Below are 16,097 nucleotides of genomic sequence, written 5' to 3' on the forward strand. Positions count from 1 at the left end.
TCCAAGAATGAGAGAGTGAAGCAGTCAAGGACTTCTGCAAAATTTGTGAGCTCCTGCTGGAGTGTTTAAATAGCTACTGCTATCTAATAGAAGAATGACTCAATCATTGGTAGGAGGAAGAAGAGGTTTTGCTTCATACTGGGAAGTTGGCTGACGCAAATTCTTGGGTTATGCCTATTGCAGGTGGGGAAAGTGGTGATTCTACTAGTATTTCAGGATGTTTCACTAGGTAATTTATGAAAGGGAAAACTATCTTCTGTGAGAATTAGAGGAGAGGCATTTGTATTCACTCTTCAGATAGGGAAACTGATCGCTTCTCGGCCTAAGATCAAGTGCAGATAGGGAGACTGAAACTCAAAAGAATAAGTCACACTAAATTTGTGGAAGACTGTGCATTTAAACCAGATTACTTAATTCCATTGTCCATATTTGTTTACTGCACTATAGCAGACCCTCTATACTGTGGCTTTTGTGAGCCTCACATTTTCCTTTTTAATTTTGACTGTTTAAATCACCAATAGATTAGAAATTTTGGAGTTAATCACATGTGACTCATCTCCAGCCATGGTGACCTAGGTAATTTTAGAAGTTAATTAGGGGTGCTGTTTAATACAGTGGCAGTATAACATAGCAGGAGTATAATAAAGCAGCAGAAATTTGAAGCCAGATGGAGCTGGTTTCGAATCTTTCCTTTCCTAGTACCTTAGTCTATAATCTTGGGGAATTACTTAATACCCTTAATTTATGTCTTTGTCCATAAATTGGGACACTGGAATTTCCACTGGATAGTGTTGATAATGTTGCTATCAGGATTCATATGAAATAGTGCATGAAAATGTTAAATACTATACTTCAAACATAAGAACTTAATAAATGATAGTTATTAATAGTAGTAGTAGTAATACTCAGCACAATTGAATTGCCCATCAAAGGATACATTTTACACATAAATAACTGGAGTCTCAAAGACTCTTCTGCGAGCTCCCCATAAGCCTGTCTATATGAATTCATTGATAGAATTCTCACCTATCTTCCCTCCGTAACCTCCTAACCAAAGAAGAAACATCTCATTGCAGTTATACATGCTTTTTCAAAAAAATATTGTGTATTAGAGATATTTTCTGAAGTATTTACAGCCAAAAGGATATGATATCTGGAATTTGCTTTAAACTACATGACAAGGGATGCCTGGGTGGCTCAGTCCATTAAGCCACTGCCTTCAGCTCGGGTCATAATCCCAGGGTCCTGGGATAGGTTCCCACATCGAGCTCCTTGCTGGGCAGGGAGCCTGCTTCTTTCTTTGCCTCTGCCTGTCTGCCACTCTGCTGGCTGGTGCACGCTCTCTCTCTCTCTGTGACAAATAAATAAATAAATAAAATCTTAAAAAAAAAAAAAAAAAAGAAAAGAAAAGAAACTACATGACGAAAAAAACAAAAGGAGGGGATCCATAAAAGAACATTGGAGAAAAACATGCGAATAAAATATCTAGGAAACTATTTAGAAAAATTACTGATATTGACAGCCTACTTAAGATTCCATTTCCCTCCTCCTTCCTGGATTACTTGTATTACCTTTTTCTGTGCAAGTATCTGAGACCAAATGGAAAGTAGGTCACCTGTAATTTATAGTTTTACTCTATGGAGTGCCTGCGTGGTTCTGCCTCAGATTCTTGATTTCAGTTCAGGTCATTATTTCAGGGTCATAATCTCAGGGTTGTGAAACAAAGCCCCATGTCAGGCTCTGCACTGAGTGTGGAACTTGCTTAGAGATTCTCTCTCTCCTTCTCCCTCTGCCCCTCTGCTAGCTTGCTCTCTCTATATAAAAATAAAGAAGTAAGTAAATAGATAGATAGATAGATAGATAGATAGATATTTTTAAAAATTAAATAGTTTTACCCCATGATACAGTTCACCAAAAAAAGCTCAGCCTGTAGCAAGTATATCCTAGTCAAATCAGCTTGTAACAAATAAATGCTACTTACCTTTATCACGCAAGCCCCACAATACCTCCCTTGATCTTGAGCGCCAGGAAGCAAGGCTGCTACCTGCATTCACCATGCTGACTTTCACATAAATAGAATCTCAGGAATATTTTTATTTATTTTTAAAGATTTTATTTATTTATTTGTCAGAGAGAACGAGAGAGAGAGAGCACAACCAGGGGGAATGACCGGCAGAGGGAGAAACAAGCTCCCTGCTAAACGAGGACCCCGATTCAGGACTCGATCCTGGGACCCTGGGATCATGACCTGAGCTGAAGGCAGATGCTTCACCAACTGAGCCACCCAGGCACCCCAGAAAGTGTTTTTAATAATGAATTAATTAATACTGAAATCATGTCACAGTGAAGAGAACACTTTTTCATTCCCCAGTGACTCAATTCTTTTGCATGCCATCAGTGTTCTAGTGGATTAAGATGTGATATGGAAGCACATTTGTTGATACGACACATTTTTCCTTGTGAGCTCATCACTTCCTAGTAACCTTTTATGGATTGTCCTAGGAAGAACTGTCTTGGAAGGACATATATGACTATATACCTAAAACATCCAAGGATACACACAACACTAGAAATAACTACATTCTTAGAGTTCTAAGATTGAGCTAGGTCTCTCAGATTTCAGTTATTCACATTCATACCCCACCCATGAAACCCAGGAGATAATCATCCATTGTGTTTTTGGGTCCACGCTGATAAAAAGCTCATTAAGCAATCCAGGACCTGGTGATGAGGTCTACAAATCCTGTACTCCCTTCAAATACAATTCATTTTTTTTTCTTTAAAAAATCCTCTGTATTCAAAATCTCAAAGTAAGATTGTCAGCATTTTTTACTCTGATTTTATGTACTCTGATAGTGCACTCCATTGATTTTCAATTCCATTAAAATTATTCCATCTCTCCAACCAAATTACAAGTTCTTTAGAAGTAGATAGATCCCCTTCTATCAATAAAAACTCATTCTTTCCTATCACCTTTGTGTACCATATAAATTGTAATATTCTGTAATAATCTGCAAGCAATAAATAGTTAACACTTGAGATTCTTAGTGATTAAGACATCACCCAAGTAAGCTGGGTTTAAAAAATACAAAGAAATTTAAGGAAAATATGTCTCAATTCTTATTTTGAGAAGGTGGAGATAAAGCCCCAAAAATGCAAATGATTTACTGAACACCTCTTTTCTATCTGATGCCAATTAAAAACTCAGCTTACTATTCTTCTTCTCCAACTAAAATATCTGTACTTATTAAATAATAATTCCTGGATGTTTAGTTTTCTGTATCAACTTGTCTGGGCCATGGGGTGCCGAGGTATTTGGTCAAATATTTTTCTGAGTTTCTCTGAGAATGTTTTTGGGTGAGATTAACATTTTGATCAGTAGGGTAATGATTTCCCTCCATAATGAGAGTGGGCCTTATTTAATCAGTTGAAGACCTGAATAGAACAAAGACACTAATCTTCCTCCAATAAGAAAACATTCTCCAGCAGACAGCCTATGGGCTGGCACTTCATCATTGGTTCTCTTGGGACTCGAGCTGGCTGATCCACATAACAGGTTTGGACTTGTCAGTCTCTATAATTGCATGAGTCAGTTCCTTATAATAAATCTTTCTCTATAAATATTCACATCCTTTTGGTTCTGTTTTTTCTGGAGGACCTGACTAATATAGCTCCCCATTCTTTCTTTCTCCTAGTTCCTGGAAACCACCATCCTATTTTCTGTGTCTATGAATTTGACTAAGTACCTCATGTCAGTGGAAACACAATATTTGTCCTTTTGCATCTGGCTTATTTCACTTAGCATAGTGTCTTCAAGGTTTATCCATGGCGTAGCACGTATCAGAATTCTCTTTAAGTTAAATAATATGCCATTGTATGTATATACCACATTTTGTTTATCTATTCATCCATTGGGGGACATTTGTATTTCTTCTGTTTTTAAAGATCCATGGGATAATTTCTACAATCCTGATGTAGCAGATAGTTGGACAAGTTTTACAGACTAATTGGTTCTCATTATCCCTGCCTCATGATGTTCATGCCCTTGTGTAATCTTCTCCCCTTGAGTGTGGGTGATATAAGTGGCTTGGAATGTAGCAAAAGTGATAGGACATATATGATCATGTATATCTGATTACCTAAGGTATAGTGCCTATCTTGCTAAAGGTTCTCTCACTCCTTTCTACCTCTCTGGCCAGATTTAAAGAAACAAGCTTACACAAATCAATAGCCTTAAATAAATGAATTCCTGCCTTACATAGCTTGGAAGTATATCCTTCCCCAGTTGAGCCTTCTGATGAGAACACAACCCAACAGCCATCTTTATGGCAGCCCATGAGATCCTAAACAGAGGACCCAAATAAACTGTTTTTATACTTCTGATCCATAGACACTGTGAGATAAACAAAAATGTGTGTTGTTTTAGATTGTTACTCAGATAATTTGTGGTAATGTGTTAGATGGCATATAAAACTAATAATCTTGTGATAAACTTAATCTTTCTGTTTTGTTAAATTTCCTTATATCTAATCCTGATGGTCAATACCTCTGAGGTTGTCACTCAGTGCTTACACTGCAATCTTGATTCATAAGATAGAGGGACTTCCTAGTGGAGAAGTTGCAAGATGGAACTGATCTTTTCTGCTTTATTATCTATTTTTAAAGCCATGGGTATGGCCTAACTTATTGCTCAACACTCTATAACTCATGCTTGATGACTCACAGTGAGGGTAGTCCTGGCCTCTATTTCACTGAGGCACAGAAAGAAAAGAAATTCTTAGTTGGTCACCTGATAAAGACAAGGTCAAAAGGAGAATAATCAAAGGGGCCAGAAATAAGTAATTTTTTAGCTTCACTTATTACAGCTTTTGTCTAACAATTTCCTGAGGCATAGGTGAAAAGGCCTATGTACATGCACCCTCCATTGGTTCCACTCCAAGTCCTTAACAACCTGGGTATAAGCTAATGATTCACTAACTTAATGGAAGTACAACAAGATTGTGTAGGATTGAAATGAGGTCATTCCCCTCTCCCTCAGCTACTTGCCCTTCCAGTGCGTACCCTCTTCAGTCTTCCTACGGGAATCTTTCCTGTGTCATCATTCCTGACATGGAGGTTTTGGCAGGGACCGAACTCAGCATTAAAACTGACACAAGGCATGATCACTTGCATTAGGATAAATAGGAAGTTCTATTCCTTCAAGGAATAATCCAGTGAGAACAACAACAAAATGGCAATAATAATTCTAAGAAAGAGAAGTAACAAGGAGGTCATTAGCAGAATCCTATTTTGTTCAAACCTGTTAGAAAGCTAGAGGGCAAAACAATGATGGCAATCACATGCAGGAAAGTGTAACGGGTAAAAATCATGTTAATTGGCAAACCTGTTCATGCAGGTTTGGCTGGTATGATTGGGAGAAGATATGACCAGAACAGCAAGGGGAAATACTCAAGAACTGGAATACCAGGAAAGTTAAAACATGGTCATGGTAATAATACACCAAGAGGACATCAGTTATTCAGCATGTTGAAGGTGAAGGTCATTGGCAAAACTGAATGGAAATCAAGATAATGCTGGGTTAATGCTTATAAAACACTTGTTGCATCAGGACAATTGTACACATTTCACACACATTAATTTACTTAATTTCTATAAGTCTATGAAGTTACTATGAAGTAACTAAGAAGTCTATGAAGTAACATCTCTATAAGTCTATGAAGTAATTTACTTAATCTCTATAAGTCTATGAAGTAACATTACCCCATTTTGAAAGAATGAAACTGACCCAACAGAGATGTGATAACTTGCTCAAGACTGCACAGCTAATAAGTGGCAGAACAAAAAAATAAATAAATAAAAATAAGTGACAAAGTGAGTATTTAATTCCAGATAAGCTAGCTGGATTCTTAGCCATGATGCTTTCCTGTCACTCTGACAAGAGAAAGAGCAGGGAAAGATTAGTGATGCTACCATGGACAGGCCAATCTAAGTAGAAAGATTCTAATCAAAATGACTTCATATCTCTGATAGTATTTTTTCTATGAAACAGCACCTGGGGCAGGTCAAGGGAGCATTCCCCTCCTATTTTATAAATGGGACAATGAAGGCTTGGAGAAACCACAGAGAATTTGGTAGAGGGCCAGGATTTTTCTGCCCTGCTTGTCCTAAGAAATACCTCCCACCTTGTCAAATTTTCTGCTGAAATTTGAAAAATACTCTTCATCCTATCTCTGTCTTCTTTACATTAAAAAGAAAAATAATGTAGTGCTCATTTAGTTTTGGAACTTAATGATGTCCAATCACCAGTATCATATCAGGCTTTTCTGTCACTATTTGACTCCCTTAGCTAAGAGGAAAAAAGATTATATCTGCCATACTGATATCAATTTTAATACTGTGTGAGGACTCTTTGAATCAATCCCACATGATAGTTGCCTTCAACAACTCAGTAAAATTAGACTTTCAGAATTATATATGATCTGAAAGATGGCTTTATTCAATTCTTCTGAGATAGATCAATCTTTATAAACTGATGTCTAATTTTCCTATGAAATACTTTGGATTAAAAAAAATTTGAAATACTTTGCATTAAGCAAAAACCTACTGACTTAAATATAAATCATTCATACAGCATTCACTCATTCCTGTAGAGATGTGTCTTTACAAATATTCTCTTTCCATGTGTGCTTATTTTTACTCTGACCTTAGATTTTATTTAAGAGAGAGAGAAATCTAGAGATCTATAGATCTTAGAATCCAGTTTATTCGTTATATTTTGGAACCCAGTTTAAAAAAATATGTGTGTCGGTCTGACTTATGTGTTTCAAAGAGAACTAAAGTCAGGGTAGAGGAGACCTGCTTTCCTCAAAGATGGAAGTGTTTTCCAGTCCATTTGTCAACCTCTCAGGGCTACTGCAATGGTTAAAATAAATGACCCAGAACCAGGAGAGTTGATTATCAACATAGCGAAGGGGAGGGTTTCAAAGAGCAAGAGAGGAGGCCTAATCACATGGAGAGGGGAGGGAATGGAGATCGGCAGTTACTCAATGGTCCCCGTGAACTGCCGCAGCAAAGGACCAAGAGTTTTACTTCTTTTTTGATGGAGACGAGAGAACTTGTTCCGTCACCAGCTATTTGCCTTTGCGCTTTGAGTCAAGTTTCTCACCGCTGCCTATAAAAATACCTAATTCTGAAGACTGATGTGTCCTCCCTGAATGTTTTCCTTTTGGGGACAGTTGGGAGAAAGTTAGACAAATAGAAATAATTGCTAGTAGAAGACAGAGAGAAGTCAATGTGGAGACCGTAACAGCAGAATAGACATAGAGAAAGAAGCCAAGATGAAAGGGGAGAGAAGGTCCACAGAAAATAAAAGCCCAAACGAGTAAGAGGCGAGAGAGAGCAAAAAATTTATTGCTGAGAAAAGTTTGTCTCCTTTAGTCCTCCAGGTCAAGAAGTCAGACCAACACAGAGCATGGAAAGGAGGCAACAGACGTGGACACTTCACACCTGATCCTGGAGAAGCCGTTCAGCCCCATGGGGGTGCGAGCCCAGGCCGTGACAGCCTCTGTCCTGGTGTACTGCATCCAGGTGAGTTGAGAAAATGCAAAAATAAAACTTTTGTTTGTTTCTCAGACAAATCAACTCTCAGAAGGACCATGGGGGAAACGAATGAGGGGAAGGACATAGACTGAACCAAAGAAGTAGTGGGGAAAAGAATTACTAGAACATTTCCTTAGTGTGATAGGGTTTCATGGCCCCTGTGTGGCTGATGGCATCGGTGAAATGGGGGAACAGATATTAGGGTAAACATAGATACATACAGGATAGCTATGGTAATTTAGAAGTGCCGCCTATCTATATTTCTCTCTTTTACATGGATTTTATTTATTTATTTGACAGAGAGAGAGAGAGAGAGATCATAAGTAGGCAGAGAGGCAGGCAGAGGTGGAGGGGGAAGCATGTCCCCTGCTGAGCAAACAGCCTGATGCGGGGCTCGATCCCATCACCCTGGAATCATGACCTGAGCAAAGGCAGAGAGGCCCAACCTACTGAGCTACCCAGGCATCCCCATTTCTCTCTTTTAGCATCTTACCATTCATCCCTCAAGATCCCAAATAAATTATCAAAATGAACACATAATTCCCCTAAACGGAGTTTCCACATCAGCCCTGACACAATTCTAGCAGCTTACATGCTTCCAGATCAGAAATAAGTTAAAAGAGGGAAAACTCTTAAAAAATACTTCTGACCTTTTATTTCTCCCCACCAAAAATCAGAAGGCCCTAGGTAACTCATTAGCTGAGAAAAAGGTCAGTAGGGTGAGGATTCTGGACAATTGTCAAGGGGAAGTTTACGTAGCGATGAACACTAGTAAAAAGGAAAAGCGGGGACACCTGGGAGGCTCAGTCAGTTAAGCGTCTAACTCTTGATCTCAGCTCAGGTCTTGATCTCAAGGCTGTGAGTTCAAGCCCAGAATGTTGAGCTCCATGCTGAGTGTGGAGCCTACTTTAAAAAAGAGAGAGAGAGAGAGATTGAGAGACAGAGAGGAAAAGCAAATGAAGTACTGGCTTGTATCAGATTCCTGTACATCTCCTAGTGGAGAACAGACAGACTGTTTTGCTTTCTATATCTGAGTTAAATTTTCATTGTCTGTAAATCCATTTCTTCTTGTATTTTCCTTTTGCTTCCTTTTCTTTTCCTTGCTCTGAACTTTCTTTCTTTTTAATTTTCTTTCTTTTTTTTCTTTTTTGGCAATAGTCACAAAAAGAAGTATTTTCTCTGTTTAGCACTTTAAGCTTCTCTTAACTTTAGTCAGAAAAGAGAAACAAAGAACCAGAGGTGGGTTAGAGGAAGTACACACTTTGTCATCCTTAGTGGCCAACCATTTTAAATTAAAAGAAAAAAAAAAGGGAGCTTCTCAAATGCTGTCTGAAGAGGACAGCTCTTAGGTCCTTTTACAAATCCTTTTCACCTGGTATGTCATGAGTTTGTGTGTCCCCTCTTCCTCCCATAAACTCTCAATAAGTACAAATATCTGTCCCTTGTGGGTCCCTTGTTGTTGATTTCCTGAGAATATTAAGTCATTCGATTTACTGGAAGAGATATGCAGTTTCTAAATAAAAGTTCCTCTATGTGAGGGAAAAAGTCAACTGAAATACAAGGTAAAAGGAGGAGAAGAAGCTTTCATCATCAGTAGCAGGAGGGGTTTGATAGCAATAGCAAGGTGTTGTTAGAGCAGATTTAATCCTTGTTCTACTAATTCATTCAACACACATATATGACAGAGTTGGATTTGAATTTTGGCTACATCAATAGGAGCATGCAGTTGCTCATGTCAACTTAAACCCTTTTGCCTCTGTCACGTAACCTTTCAAAATAAGGTTAAATATACCCACCTACATGATTATTGTGATGAAATGTTATGACATACTGAAACTTCTTATGACATACTGAACCTTTATGCCATGACTGGCATAAAGTGGCTATTCAATAAATAAAATTGTTCCCCTCCTTCTTCTCCTTCTTTTTTTTTGGGGGGGGTGGGTTATTGATGAACTAAGGGAATAGAAAAGAGGAGTGGGGTAGAATTCAATTTGTAACTGGGAAAGATTTAGGAAGGTAATAACAATATCCTGAGGGATAGATCAGGACATTTCTAGGACAAATTGATTTAAATATTGCCTCTGCTTCTCATTCACAAAAGTTGTAATGCTTACCCACCAAAACAAACAAACAAACAAAAACCCCACCCCACAGATTAGATATTTGCTCTTCTAGTTTCTCCCACTTCAGATATAATAATCCACAGGCATGGAGCTATGAAAACAAACAGGGCTAACCCTATGACCTTGTCCTCATATTTTCCCGGCTCTCACCAAGTAAACTAACAGGGCAGAGTCATGGGGAACCGATGGCAGGCTGCTGAGCAGAACAGATGAGACATTTCCCTGTCTGAGACTATTTCCCTTCCTGCAGCTTCCCCTGGCAAGATGTGAGGAGAACTGCGTGAATCCTGAACAGTAAGTATCTGAGACCGAACTGGGAAGAAGGAGAAATAGACAAAAACATTAGTGCCCAAAACAGGAGGTCAAGAGGTCATCAAATATCTGTGACTTCCCTTTATCTTTACTAAATGGACATCAACCCACCAGTCTGGTAGATGGATCATGCAAAAATAAAGACAGGCCCTTGTGTCATCCTAAGTACTTAAAATAACATCACTGAAAGCATTTTTTCCAAAGCCTATCTTCCCATTAAAACAACAGAATTAATCTCAATTCATACAGTCACAGAAATTTGCGAATGGCTTTCCTTTCCATGCTTCTCAGTGAATCATCAGGACCCACTGGATTTAAAATCTCATCCCCGGCAGATATGTTTGGGTAATTCCAAAGTAACCTCACCATCTGAACTATGATGAGCATTTTCTGTATTTTAGGGCGTGTCAGTACTTCCTGCAGACTTCATGCAGCTATCACGTTGAGGTTGCAATCCCTTAATCTAAACCTATCACTATTAGGTTTTACACAGATACAGAGGACATAAAAGGGGAAGAGGTTCATTCCACTTGGAGGTAAATTATTAAGAAGGCAGGAGCAGTAGGAGCAAAACACTTGCTCAGCCTGAAGGAAAACAAATATTTAGCCATGGGAAGGGTTTCTCAACGGCCAAGACTGTTAAACCCAGGGGAAATGGTGGTGACCTGGGTTGCTTGTCACACTGTCTGAGGTTTTAGACACCTACCACTTGGGAAGAATCACTTTTAGCAGACTCAGAATCATAACTCTAGAACTAGAAGAGGCTTTAAATAAATGGAGAATGTGAGAAACCTACAGGAGACATTGTTTATTGAAAAACAAACTGTATGTTCTACAACTGTGCAACCAAAGAGAGGATGTAAAAGAGAATTTCAATAAATTTCAACAGTTCAATATATCAGAAAGTATTATTAAGTTTGTTCATCTTCAAAGATAAATATTTCCTTCCTCTCCCCTTCCCACTCCTGACCTTATCCCATACTCCTTCTTCCATGCAATCCATACTTTTGTCATCTCTATAGAGAAAATTCAGTTAATGTAGTTAACTTTTAACGTGGTGAAACTGGTTTCTACATTTTTCCTCCTTCCTATTCGGCTTCAGTGGGTGTGCATATCAGTTTTGATAATGGATGTGAAAGTTTAGGGGTTTTTTTATGGTGAGAATTTTTATGGTATAATGGCGACCCTTTTTGCAACAATTTGCAAGACATAAATTATAAACTTCATTGTATTGCTTTCATGCTTATAACTGAAATTTTCTTTATGTTTGAATTTTACTGATCTCAAATATATATACAAACCTTAACTTTCATACCCATTTTCAAACTTTGTAATTTTACATTCCAAATTCTTTCTTGGTAAGTGTCATCATAACTGTTTACAGTCGTCATGGTTATATTTTCTATTAGCACCACTTTCATAATCACTAGTCTATCTTAAAATGATTTACAAAAATATTTACACAATGCCATCTATAGTATTAAACACTTAAGGCATCCCATTTTGCAATAGATTCTGCTGGTTCTATTGAAGTTAGTATAACTTGTTGTATGTTAACTAATGGGAATTAAAATGCAAACTTAAAAATATATATATAAGTTGTAATGCTATTATTATAACAAAGTAGCATACTATATTGTAACTCATATTCCAGATTATGGAATACAATAGGCACTGACTATGTTTTTATTGCAAAAAAACTTTATTCTTTCTCCATAGTTGCCTGACCACAGATTGGGTACATCTCTGGTATATATGGTAAGTTTCAGCTATCATACCCAGAAAGACATTTCAAAGGAACTTTATTTTTATCTTTTCATTTTTAGCTTTTAAATATATTGACGTCAGGAAAAAAATGTATGAGACAGCCAGCCTACTTACCTAGCATCTCATGGAGTCAAGTTTCTTTACTTCATTTTTAACTATGTGACAATACGCCAGGATTTCCTATTTCAATACCATCTCCTCAGCCAACATCAAAAAGTTATTATGTATTTTCTCAGTTCTAGAAATGTCTACAGAGAGGAGAATATAGAGTAGAAAGCAGACCCTCCAAACCATATTAGATCTCTTATTGTTTTAATGAACTGATTTAGTCTTGCTGACAAAATAAGTATGCCTGTGAAGTGAAAGTGTTGGAATTAAAATCTTATGATTATTGTGTAAAATAGTCAAACAAAGTCAAAATGTAGACACTGAAGACCAGTTAGGGCCAGGACTGGGAAATACACCAGATCACCGAGCTTTCATGGCGGGGCGGGGGGTCTTCCTGCAGGCTGCTGGTGGTCATCGGGGCACTGCTTCTCCTGTGCGGTCTGACTTCCGCATGCTTCCGCTGCTGTCTGAGTCGCCAGCAAAATGGGGAAGATGAGGGCCGACCTCCCTATGAAGTGACAGTTATAGCTTTCGACCATGACAGTACTCTCCAGAGCACAATCACTTGTGAGTACTCTGACATTATAACCTGAGAGGGGGTTTGAAAGGATGATCAAGGAGGTGCATGTTTGGCAGTCGATTAAGTGTCTGCCTTCCACTCAGGTCATGACCCTGGAGTCCTGGGATTGAGCCCCTAGTCAGGCTCCCTGCTCAGCGGGGAGCCTGCTTCTTCCTCTCCCTCTGCCTGTGCTCTTTCTTGCTGTCTCTCTCTCTCTGTCAAATAAATAAATAAAGTTTTTTTAAAAAGGGTATGATTGGGGGCGCTTGGGTGGCTCAGCTAAGAGTCAGACACTTGATCTCATCCCAGGATTGTGGGTTCAAGTCCCTCACTGGGCTCCATGCTGGGTGAGGAGCCTACTTAAAAAAAAAAAAAAAAGACAAATAAAAAGAATGATCAGGACGATGAAACAATATAGAAACATGGATTGAATAGTATTAAAGATTCTAGAACTCAGGGTTGTTTTAATTTCCGGAAGCCTGGTGGTGTGGTGACCTGGGCTCTCACTGATGCTGTGTTCTCAAATATTGGTCTAATGATAGAGTGAAGAAAGAAGTAGAATGTTGGAGAAAATATTGGAAATGTCTTACAGGAAGAATTACCCAGTTCATAAAGTTATTTTGATAAAACTATTTTAAGCTCTGAGTGTATTCCTTTTTCAAAAATGTCTTGGATTTTGTGAGAACCTGTATTTTTTTTTAAGATTTTATTTATTTATTTGACAGAGATAGACATAGCAAGAGAGGAACACAAGCAGGGGGAGTGGGAGAGGGAGAAGCAGACCCCCCACTGAGCAGGGAGCCCGATGTGGGGCTGGATCCCAGGACCCTGGGATCATGACCTGAGCCCAAGGCAGATGCTTAACCGACTGAGCCACCAAGGCGCCCCGAGAACCTGTATTTTTTATTACCTATATATTATTTTGTATCTTTGAAGAAATTAGTCACGTGTACTTTCCATTCTTTGTTCTGTAGTGGATCTGTTGATACATTTAAATGTTAGCCTAACATCACCTTGATGATTATAAAACACCTTCCTTTATGTCCTTCTGTTCTCTTCTTCATATTATATTCTTTCCTGAAATGGGAGAAGAGAGACCAGTCAGAACAGCAGGTGGCACAACATTGTGAAATTTCTTTTGAAAAGAGGATACGTTGCTGTTCATCTTTCCTGCTTCACTCACTGCCCTTTGGGAAAAGATAAATAAGACAGAAATAAGTATTTCTAAGGAGTCTGCGTTACCAGTGGGTTGGCATAAAGGGCCCCGATTCTGTAAAAGGGAAGGACAAGGTTGTGAGATATGGGGTCACAATTTAGATTAGCTGAGGACCCCAGAGAAGACAAGCTCTCTCAGCAGAGTGAAGCTGGTTTCCAAACAAGCTTTACAGCATTTTCATAACATTTGTGGCCGAGAGTGACAATGGTTTGGACACTCGCTAAAAATGAAGGGGAATCAAGTGTGTTGTAAGTCCCTGATTTTTGAGGATGTCACAGTTACTCTAGCTCTATTCCTTCTTTCCTCCCTAGCCCTGCAGTCAATATTTGGTCCTGCAGCTCGAAGAATCCTGGCTGTGGCTCACTCGCACAGCCCCCTCAGCCAACTGCCCTCCTCTTTGGACACCCTCCCAGGGTACGAAGAAGCTCTCCACATGAGTCGCTTCACCGTGGCCAGGTGTGGACAGAAAGCGCCTGACCTCCCCCCTGTGCCAGAGGAGAAGCAGCTGCCTCCAATGGATGAGTTTCCTCGGGTAGAACACCCTTCAAACTGATGGCAACTCTGGTTTTATAAATGGAGTGGGGGTTTCTCTGCCTTTGCTCCAGACAGACAAATGTAACTTTTTTTCCCCCTAACTTTTGGAAGATTTAGGATGACAACTAAACATTATTCAGTGAAAAGGATGGGTTCCAATTCTTCATTTCCAGCCGCATCTATTTTCTAAGATGGAATTGCTCTAATTGGGAACTCTTATTCTTTATCCAGTGGCCAAAGTTTGCAACTAAGCGCTAGCAATGCTGATTACTACTGAACCAAGAAAGCATCAAAAGTATCTTGAATTCCTTTAGCTGTTGAGTTCCTTCACCCGTAGGATACTGCAAGTGTTTTTTCCTCCTACCAGCTATAGCACAATAATAGATCGTAATACACAATAGTAGGCACAGCCACAGACAGGTATGCACCAAAGTCACGAATTCTTCTTCTTGAGAAAACATTCCCTTTTATGATGAGTGACAATGATACTCTTGGACATCATGCAATACCTATGTGGACGTCCATGCTCCATCCTTACAGATATGGGCTAAGAGAACACAGGATAGTATCAAAGAGCCAAATAATCAAGGTCTTTCTTTCACTCTGGTCCTACCCACTAGCAGTGTGAGAAACCGCATAGGGGCCAGTAAGAGTTTCTATTCATTTTTCAGTTCCTCTGCCTAGCAAACACACGTGTGTGTGCACGCGCGCACACCCACACACGCACACGCGTGCAGGCATGCACATGCACACTCAGTCTTAAGTCTAAAAGAATGGCATTGTTTTGTGACACATTAAAGCGGGGTGGCCTTCACTGCCACCTAGTGGAGACATGGTAGAAATGGCTGTTCGCTCTGCTCTCCAGTTCCTGGAGCAACTGAGTTCCTGGAACTCAGCCTGGAGGGGATCCTTCCGGCCCGGGACACATTCCTGCCGTGTAGTGCTAAGCGTGTAGTGCTAAACTGTGCACCCCATGTGCTACTGGACATACGAGAATTTAATATATTTTACTGAACGATTGAGGAAGTGATGTGTATCGGGGGAAAATGGCTTGCCAGTGACCTTAGATAAATTATTGAAAATCTCTAAAGCAGTTTTCCCCACCTGTAAAACAGGATTGTTGTGTAAATCAAGTAAACTAAATATAAATGACAAGATTTGTAAAGTATTATGCACATGTATTTGGTACTCATACTATTGACATCAAATTTTCCCCTTTCTGCTTAGATTCTACAGAGAATTATGGTCTTATTTTTCCTTTCGCCAGTCACCCTGTTATGTTATCACTAAGTCTCACCGAAAGTCACTTTATTTCATCAATAAAGATTTGTTGATAGAGGTTAACAACTAAAGATATGTGATTCCTTTGAAAATGGTCTGTGTAGAGGTAAGGAATATTTGAGAAAACACGTTTATTCAGCAATTAGCTTCAGCACTCATAGAGACATAGACCCAGGGAATGGCTAGTTAGTATAACACCTCATTAAATACATTCTTGAAATGCTCCCTTAGCCCAAGGGGGAACATGTTCTGAGTATAAGCTGCTGGTGATCTGAATTTATCCTGAGTCATTTATCAAATTGCCTCTGGAAATTGTTAAGATGCTTGAATTGTTGAATGACCCTGTGGTGGCCTTGTTTTGCTCTGGCCAAATGAATCACTTCATTATCACACATTCCATAAAATATTCTAGACTCTTTTGTCCTTCAAGACACCCAGTCTTAAGGAAATTAAAACATCATTTGGTAGAAAAAGATCTTGGAAGAAATCCTCCTGTAGGTATCTTATTCTGAAGATATCTCTCAGCCCCACCTCTCTCCTCGACTTCTCCCTCTCCTCAGACACCTGGATACTTGCATTCCTGTAATCCTCTCAT

At 39.1% G+C, this 16,097-nt stretch overlaps 1 protein-coding gene across 1 annotated transcript; it reads left to right on the forward strand.

Annotated features, from left to right (window-relative positions):
* Nucleotides 1-7,009: 7,009 nt before the first annotated feature.
* Nucleotides 7,010-14,240, forward strand: TMEM52B (transmembrane protein 52B; the record flags this gene model as incomplete). Its single annotated transcript, XM_080810215.1, is given in 7 exon segments — nucleotides 7,010-7,122; nucleotides 7,438-7,460; nucleotides 7,463-7,587; nucleotides 9,976-10,019; nucleotides 11,757-11,795; nucleotides 12,313-12,479; nucleotides 13,999-14,240. Coding segments are annotated over 7 exon segments (753 nt in total).
* Between the last annotated feature and the right edge of the window lie 1,857 nt (nucleotides 14,241-16,097).

The sequence above is a fragment of the Martes martes genome, assembly GCF_963455335.1.
Source record: "Martes martes genome assembly, chromosome: 8".
NCBI classification, from domain to species: Eukaryota; Metazoa; Chordata; class Mammalia; order Carnivora; family Mustelidae; genus Martes; species Martes martes.